At 41.2% G+C, this 9197-nt stretch overlaps 1 protein-coding gene across 1 annotated transcript in view; it reads right to left on the reverse strand.

Annotated features, from left to right (window-relative positions):
- Positions 1 to 1371, reverse strand: part of LOC115946490 (uncharacterized) — a 64043-nt gene extending 62672 nt beyond the window's left edge. Inside the window, exons 1-3 of the mRNA XM_031048830.2 lie at positions 1206 to 1371; positions 783 to 883; positions 212 to 281 (exon numbers count right to left, since the gene is read on the reverse strand). Of these exons, the coding sequence (XP_030904690.2) occupies positions 212 to 281; positions 783 to 883; positions 1206 to 1371 (337 nt within the window). The remainder of the gene's footprint in view (positions 1 to 211; positions 282 to 782; positions 884 to 1205) is intronic.
- Between the last annotated feature and the right edge of the window lie 7826 nt (positions 1372 to 9197).

Raw genomic sequence — 9197 nt, forward strand, 5'->3', positions numbered from 1 at the left:
AGCATTTCAAATTAATCGAATTTAAACATTGCCATCAGACTGCACTTCATATCTATTATGATAGCGTTTAGCTGATGCTTAAAGTATTATTCCTAGAGGACAACAAAACACTGGGGTAAAAACCATCTGTTTATAGTAACAGAAACCACACAAAACTCATCTAAACAAGTGAATTGAATTAACATACAAACTTATGTGAAGAGTAGCATACCTTTCCTGTGAATATCTTTTATATAGGGAGCCATGGCAGCAGAGACAAAATCTGGAGTGTAACCTAAAACCTGAAATAATTAAAAGCTGTAACCATCGGTTATGGTTAAGCCAACCCAACCCCCTTCCTTGGTTAAGAGAAAAGGGAAGAGAGGGAAGAACAACTAGTTCTCAAGATGTTTGGATAATGCTATGGAAAAGGATGTGAACACTTCTACTAGATGAAACTGAATATGTAAAAATAAAGGCCAAATTCTATGGAGCTCTGAGCAACCTGGTCTAGCAGCAGGTGCCCTCAAGCAGGGGGCTTGGACCTAGATTATGTTTAAGGTCCCTTCCAACCCAAACCATTGTATGATTCTATGAAACGAATACACTTAAGTAACAAGTACGCAAAAGCAAACGCGTCCCAATAACCTGGCATGTCCTAAGCAGACCCGGAGTACCATCCGGATCGGAGACGATCTCGGAGGCACGGGAGCCCTCGCATCACCGTGAAGCTTCACCCCACCCAGCCCGGCCCCTTGCCTGAGCTAAACCGGGCATTCCGGGGCTGAGTCGCGGCTACTTACGGGAGACCGGGCTTTGGCAGCCGCCAGCAACGACAGGGTAATCTCGGACAGATAATCGAAGACGAGGAAATCCAGCTTCCCTCCGTATAGCAGCTGCGGCACTGGCGGGGCAGGAAGAACCGGCCGTGAGCATCGCGGTACCCCGGCCCGGCCGCGGGGCAGCGCTAAGGCGGGGCGCACCGACCCCGCCCACCCCTGCTCTCGGCGGCTGCCATGCGGGCAGCCCGTCCCTCCCGGGCGTGCAGCGGCAGCCCCGGCTGGGCCGCTTACGCAACGGGGCTGTGTGCGGCGCTAGCAGTCGCCGCCCGCCCTGCCGCGGGCCTCGCCAGGCCTCCGTGTCCCACCGACAGCCCCCACTGCCCAGCCGGCTCTCCCCGCATTCCTCGCAGGCAGCTGCCTCCCCGGCGCCGTGCCTGTGCCTACCTGCGATCGCCGTGTCTCCCCAGAAGCCCGAAGCGCAGCCGATGCGCACCGCGGCTCCCGCCGGGGGCTCGCAGTCGGTGCTGTGCCGCCTGCTCCAGCGGGGCGGGCGGGCGACGGCCCTCAACAGCCGCGGTCCCCTGAGCCCCAGCAGCGCGGTACAACCCATGGTGGTGGCGGCCGAGCGAGCTCCGGGTTGGGCGGCACCGCCCCTGGCTGAGGCCCAGGCCCGCCCCGCAGAGCGGCAGAGCGGCGCAGCCCCGGCGGCCCGGCACGGCCCGCGGGAGCGGCCTGATGGGTTGCTGGGGTCGCACAGGGGACAGATGGGGTGATTGGGGAAAAGGAGGGGAAGAGGTTTATAAACCCGATGTTGGTGGGGAGAATGACAGGAGTTGGGAAGTGTCTGCTCGGGCCGGCCGATGCTGAACGGCTCTAATGGCTCCGGGCAGGATGTGCCTAAACGGGGCATCTGGCTTTTGGTTTTATTCTGTCCCACGCCAAACATGGACCCATGGCAGGCAGGTTTGGGGCTGCTACATCATGGAGGAGCTCAGTGTTGGCAAGGGCCAACCCAGCTTCTGGAGCTCCAGTGTAGAGCGTGGGGTTAACCATAAAGTGGAAACCCCATTTAAGGCTGTAGTAATGTCATGTAGTAATGTCAAAGGCATGTCAGTCTGGGTATGAAATTTTAATGAAGCTGTCTCCTTCTCCCGTAAATAAAAGATGTGTTTATTAAAAAATAAGGCTTTCTGTGGGAGTACACATCTCAGTTTTGACAGGAAGGGTTTTGCAGGTCCCAGACTGCATTTCTAGTGAGTGGATGTGAGGTGAATGTCACCAAGGCAGCAAATTCCACAGTATTTGGGGAGGAACAATTTCACAGTCCTGTGGTCTGCATTGGAGGGCTGTCTTTGGATACACTATATATTATGAGGAAAGGCTTGTTATGGAGAGAGACTTTTTAGCAGGGCTTGTTGCAATAGGATGAGGGGTAATGGTTTTAAACTAAAAAAATGGGGAGATTCAGGTTGGATGTGAGGAAGAAATAGTTTTACACAGAGGGTGGTAAAACACTGGCACAGGTTGCCCAGAGAGGTGGTGGATGCGCCACCCCTGGAGACACTCAAGGCCAGACTGGCTGAAGTTCTGAGCAAGCTGATCTAATTGAAGATGTCCGTGCTCATTGCAAGGGTATCAAACAGATGACATTTGAAGGTCACTTCCAACCCAAACTATTCTATGACTCTATCTCCACAAAGGGCTGATGACATAAAGGTACTTCACAGTGACTCCCTTTCTACAGAAAATCCACATAATTCATCTGGTATAACAAGGGCTATGACTGAATTGCTCTTGCATGCTATTCTAATGTAATAGCTGCCAGGCCTCCCTTAACACATACACTTCGATACTAAGTGGTTTTGAATCGTCTCTTGCAAATGAAACGATAAAAATGGGGGTCTTCACAGGAATGCTGAAAAACACAATGTTCAGTGCGACATTGACAGGACTAAGTACATGATGACAACAGGTGGTTTTACTGATATAAAAAGTAACCATGTTGAAAATACATGAACAAGTGTTTCTGAAAATTGTTGTCAAAGTGTCCAGTTAGACTGATTTCTAATTGCAGTTAGAAATAATGCAGTTGAGAGAAGAGAGAAAATAGTCATGATGTGGTTTTAGAGTTTGGTTCTTAGATGCAGTGTTTTCCTATTGTAGGAAGGACATAAAGCACCCTTCTAATCTTCTCAGTGCCTAAGAAGTGATGAACAATTACTGTCCTAATTTATTAAACAGGCAGAACCAAGGAGGTAACAGAGAAAAGATGGTTCCCTACACATAGAGAGGACCTAACTTTTGGTTAGCAAATTTTTGAAGCATTTAATTATTATGTTGAAAGCTTGCAGGTTTTGAGTCCCTCTAAACTAGTAAACATCCAAATAAATCACAGTGGGGAAAAAAAACAACACAAAGATGTGTTATGTATACATAGCTGACTGCAGATAGCTTTGTCCTAAACATGTGTTTGTTGTAGCTCCTTAAAATAAACTTTGAAGCAAGAAGCAGAAAGAGCACTGTCTGGTAAAAAAATACACAGCTATCAGTGTAGCCATAAAGACAAATGCTTTCTGTAGTTTAATTTTAAGTGGTTTCCATGTGTGTTACTATACACATCAGGATACATTGCAATGTATATTGAAGATACAACTTACTGTAACATAGGAGGAAACATGGCTAATCCTTATCAAGTCTTCAAATGGTCTCAAATCCAGTAGTGAAAATAAAATGCTGTTTACCTTGGCTGAGGGTCCATAACCAACATGCTGCAGTCCTCGTTCACTTCTGTGCTTAAACATAGCCAAAATAAATGCCAAACACGAATGAACATCATCATTTATAACCCATGAATATAAGTGAAGCTCCTTTCTGAAATGGGTTGGGCCAAGATTTCGTGCTGCAATACTGAGTTTCTGGAAACGAGAAGCCAAGGCGACATAAACAGTGCGGAGCAGAGGCCAGTAGGTGGCTGTGTTTCACCGCCAGCCGCACCCGCTTCGCCGGGAAAACCATCCGTTGCCCCACCAAGTATCATCTACTCCCAGCATCCCCTGTACCGTCTGCACTATGCCGAGAGGCAAACGTGACTATTTCGCCCTGGGTGAACAAATGCATTTTATCTATATTAAGATATAAATATTCACACGCACCTGTGTTCACTGGTAGAACAGTTTCGGAATCTAGAGGGTGCTTTATTCTTTTAACTTTCAAATATTTTTGTAGCCTGGTTTGACAGCAACTGCCATTTGATCTGTGAAGAGCTGGGTCTTGCTTTGTCAAAAACCATTTTAAGGCCTTAGGGAGCCTTAAATGCAATTTTAGAAAGTTTGAAAATGATGTTTACATGTGTGTGAGAAAATTAGTATCTAACATGTATAAAATACTAGTACACAACTGTCGTCATTTCAGCTGAGATAGAACTATTTGTTGTGGCTTAAACTGTGCCAACACTTCTTAGTTGATCTACCAAAAACACAAGAAAAGGGTTTAGGATTTTTTCCATAATTTACAATGGTGCACTGAAGAAATGGAGGGGTCAAAGCCTGTATTCTGTTGGTTCCCCCATCAGTTTGTTTCTTATGCAATTTAGACTTGCCGATAAGAAGATTGAGGCTCCGACAAAATAATCCATTTTATTGGCAAAAGTAATTTATACAGTTCCTCTATTCCTGCCATTTGATTAGACAAATTATTTTCTTAAAGACTGTGTGTTTTCATCATTATCATCATCATTCAATTTTGATCACTAATAATTAGCTCAGACGCTATCATTTCATCTGTTAGGTTAGGGTTGTATTGATGAAAATAGAGGCAAATTATTTAGAGGCTCTTTACCAGGTAGGCTCAGAAAACCACGTTCTGTCACAATCAAGTCTTGAGATTGTGGGCTTCAGGTGATTTAAGAGATTTTAGAAACGATTTATTGCGCGTTGAGGACATTAGGTGGCACTGTGTGGTTATTGATGAAACCCAGAAAAAGTCAATGACAAGCCTATGTGAAATTCATACTCGGAAGTACTACTAAAACACTTGACTATATTTGTGGCCTACATAGGGGACATAGGTCAATAATAATAGATGTTGTAATTCTGTCACATAGTAGGAATCCATTGTTTAATGTGCAGCTTTTGAGAGTTAAGCCAGATTCTGAATTTTTCTCATGAATCTCATCAATTATGGCTTAAATTTTCATACTGGAGAAAAAAAGGCTTCAGAGTAGGAAAAATGCAAAACAGCAAAGAGTATTGTTCAAGGGTCAAATGTAGGTCAGTCCAAGATCCAGTTTCCTTTAGTGACTGTAAGTACTTCAATTTACTTTTATTATGCTAGTGGCATTGATGTTTCAAACACAGGCCTGTGCTTCCCTCCCTATAAACAGATTTGTGCACAGGCATGGAGCACACATGATGTGTTACAGAAAGTGAAATTCATTCTTCTACTAATATCATCCTGAATTAATAGTGTTTTGAGATAATCCTGGAAATCAGGGAAGACAACACAGAGTACATTTTTCCAAAGCAAATACATTGTGCATAATTTCTCTAGGATTTTTCTGACAGTCAGGCTTCCTCTGATTGCTTAAAAAAGGTACAAGAAATGTATTTCACATGCCAGGATTTTACTGGCCTGAAATTTGCAAATTTTCTAAGATGGCATTTAAACACTGTGAAATATATTACAGTTTTGCTTATTTCCATTAATGTTACTGTAAATAAGTTCCTGTCCAAACCAACAGCAGGTATGGTCAAGCATTTCAGTTCAGTGAATAGGCTCTGTTTATTGAGGGTCTGTCCTCTCAGCTAATTACAAAATATTCAGCAAATATTTGAATTTATCACTTATCTCATTCCCACAAATTAGTGTATCTCTGTTTAACAAATGGAGTTCACTGCTCTTGCTCTCAAGGTAAAGTATACATTGCAATCTCTCTTTTGCAGACAGTCTGAAAGCCAGCCTTTTCTAAGTGAACCGACAGTTGAAAATGATCTCTGTAAATAAGTAAAGGGAGAGAATTTGCCATGTTGCATCTAATACTCCTATTTAAGGCACAAACAACTCAAAGCTCAATAATAATGTTTAACTCATCACAACACATGTTTTGGGGCTTTATAGTATTTTAGTAGATGTTTAGTGTGTTGAAGTTTAACATCCTATGCTCTGGGACTCAGAAAAACTTCAGCTGTGACAAATCAACAAAATATGTAATCTTCTGAACTATATTAATTTTATTCTTTTATATCCTATTTCTATTGTGTTTAGAGATATGTTCTTTCTTAGTTCCTTAAGATTTGGATGAAATATAAATAAAATTTTTAATGTATGAAAGTAAGCAGGCAGTAAACAAAAACACTGTATGATTTTTAAAATGTAAGATAATAGCTCATCCAGACCATCAAACATCTGGCTTGTGGACATGAGGTATTTTCAGAAGTACTTGAATGATTAGGTGCAGCAAACTAGATGACTTTCAGCAGTCATGCATCAGTGTAAAATCCATGCTTAGGTTTAAGAAACTATAGTATCCCATAGTTATGTATGAATACACTGTAATGTGAGTGAAGGCATCTCTTCTGCATTCATGGTTTGCATGCAGCAGAGTATCCCATGAATTCTTTCCAAAATTGCAGCCTGTGGCTGAGATGAAATACATAAGTTTCTTATTTTTTCCTGAGTTTTCAAAGAATGAAGTATTTCCAGCCTGTATTTAAATAGAGGTGTAGATAATATCTGTACTGGTGTTACAGGTGAAAAAGAAATTAAAGCATCTCCCACACAGAGCAACTGATTTTTGCTGACTCATAAATCCTCCAGGCATTTCACTTCAGGAGGGGTGAGAAGGAAATCTGTTGCACAGAATGAACTATTTTGGCCAATTGACAAGAATGTTGTGATTTCACTTTTGCCCAAGTTTTTAATGTTGAAAGAGAAAGAGAAAGATGAGTTACAAAACTTTTTTTTTTCATTTTAACTTTCCTGCAGTTGATTGTTTAGCACACCAGCAACATAACTTCAACACTAGACTGCTTTTTTGTTGTCTCTGTTCCTAATTATCACTCACTCATTGACTGACCTAGCAAAGGGAATTTTGCCCACTAATCTGTATAGCTTATTAGTTGTACAAGCAGGGTGGTGCATATTAGTGATAGACTGCAAAGCAGACAATTTTTTCAATATTTGCTATTGGGATTTTTTCAACATTTACTTTTGGTATTTATTTTTAAATAAGAAAATCAAATTCTGGAGCATCTGTGGAGAAAAAAAAAAGCAAACACTTTCAGTTGAAACAATAATAAAATCCCATGGGAGATGTTAAAATGGATCACTAAACCATTTCTGAAATGTTGCAACTGAGTTTTCAAGTTAGATTGTTAAGGCATGTAAATATGAGTCATAATTTAAAGAACACTTATTTTTCCAAGACAGACATGAGAATACTCTGGAACTAATACTCAGGAACTAAACAAACACAAGCATATTTCTGATTTGCATTTCTGAGGGAATATTTACTATGAATAACGGGAAAGTGTTGGATAGTCTCCCAGTGGCTGTTTGACAAAAATGCTAACTAAAATTGAGTTGGAGAAAGCCCTTTTTAAACAAATAATTATTCCTCTTTGCTATCTGCTCAAAAATAAGTTGAAAGAAAAAAGTAAACTGACTTGAGAACTCTTCACCTGTGCTACATGAGTTGTTCCTCATTTGTTACCAAATTAGCAAATAGACTTACTGGAAGGAAAAAGCTGCTCAGAAAATCAATGCAGTCAAATTACGTTGGACTCATCTCAGGGTACAACTAGGTCTCTAGCACATTTGTTTGGTAAATGGGTCAGCTATTTTGCAGCCAGGGCGATTCAAGTCAAAATTATATGTAAGGAAGGAAAAATACTACATAGCCATTCCACTAAGAATACCTGGTTTTCCAACTTAATGAAAAGTAGGAACAATTTATTTCTAAGTCATGCAAGGTAAAACTTCTGAAGAAAAGGAAGCAAATATAGGAAGGGATTACTTATTCAAGGCTAACTCATGATCATATAGTCAGTAAAGAAAACAAAAATTTCCTGAGGTTTAAATATTGACATGTTCTGCTGAGAAGTACAAGTGGTTGCAACCAGAAATACAACTATGCAACACTTATAAATGCAGTGTACAGGTATTTTGTACAGTAAAGCAATGTTTTGGCTTTATTCAAAATTTATCAATTCCTTCATGCATGTAGATCTACATAGTGACAATTTTGTGTAGCACAAGTATCTCACTGAAAATTCAGTTTTCCAGTTCCTAACCTATTTGCAGGCATAATGATCTTTTTGTTTTACCTACTCAACTAGCTAATTGTCTAAAACAGTTAAACTCTACTTAATACATTGAAATTCTTTGGTTACAGCCATTTTCATGTTTTAATTGTAAAATGTTAGGCATTTAATATCAAGATTAACTAAGATATTACTGCCAGTGTTTAATGTTATCATCTTTTCTGACTCCTGAAATTCCTGCCTAGGAACATAAGACGAATTTTTTCCCTATTCTGTTACCAGATATTCTTCTGAGATTGTTTCAAGCCTGTACATACTGCTGTTAGTGACAAAAGGGAAGGGTGTACTTTTTAATCTGTTAAAGGATGAAGGGTATTTGGATTGTGTTATGTGGTTTGCCTGTCATATCATGAACATTACGTGCCTGGTTGCACTCTTGAGTCTACATCTGTGTTTGGAACTTGGCCAGTTAGTATACAAAGTTCATACAAGTGACATACTCATGCTATATTGTTATCTAAGGGAATCCTGGCAGTGCACAGCCACCTTCAGGACTCTCTGGGTCCCATGTCATGACCTGCAGCCAGTGAAGCAGCAAAGCAAGCTCAATATGTGAGCAGCAGTGGCAAGGAGATTAATGTGTTAACAGCACTAATGAAACAATAGAAAACACAAGAGCGGCTAGACTTTTAGTCAGTTGTATTTGTTTTCACTCTTTAGGAAACAGGGCTAACCATGTGAAAGGTGGAGTCATGTCCTATTTGTGTCAGTAAGGACAACAGCAGCAGATTCTGCACATGACTCTTTGAAGTGAGCAAGAGAATTAATGCCAGATTTGGAAGGACAAACTTCTACCATTGGCCATCCATTGGAAAGGACTTTTGGCCGTGTGGCAGCTAACTCACTGGTCATCAGTAGTTACTGGAAAGCTGGCTCTCCCATGAACAGTGCTTCAGATTCACATAAGTGTCCCATAAATTTGATTTTTGGCATCTTAGATGCTCAGGTTTTCTTATAGTAGTATGTGGCTGGATCCGTCAACATGATGTATTGAAGTCAAAAGCTTCATTCAACATTGTCTCATCACAGATGATACTGTACAGACACAAATGAGGATTTCTCTGGAGAAGCCACAGCCTAAAGGTTGGGTGCAGGACATACATTTAAAGCTATTAAT

Source organism: Melopsittacus undulatus, chromosome 7 (genome assembly GCF_012275295.1).
Source record: "Melopsittacus undulatus isolate bMelUnd1 chromosome 7, bMelUnd1.mat.Z, whole genome shotgun sequence".
In the NCBI taxonomy this organism is placed as follows: Eukaryota; Metazoa; Chordata; class Aves; order Psittaciformes; family Psittaculidae; genus Melopsittacus; species Melopsittacus undulatus.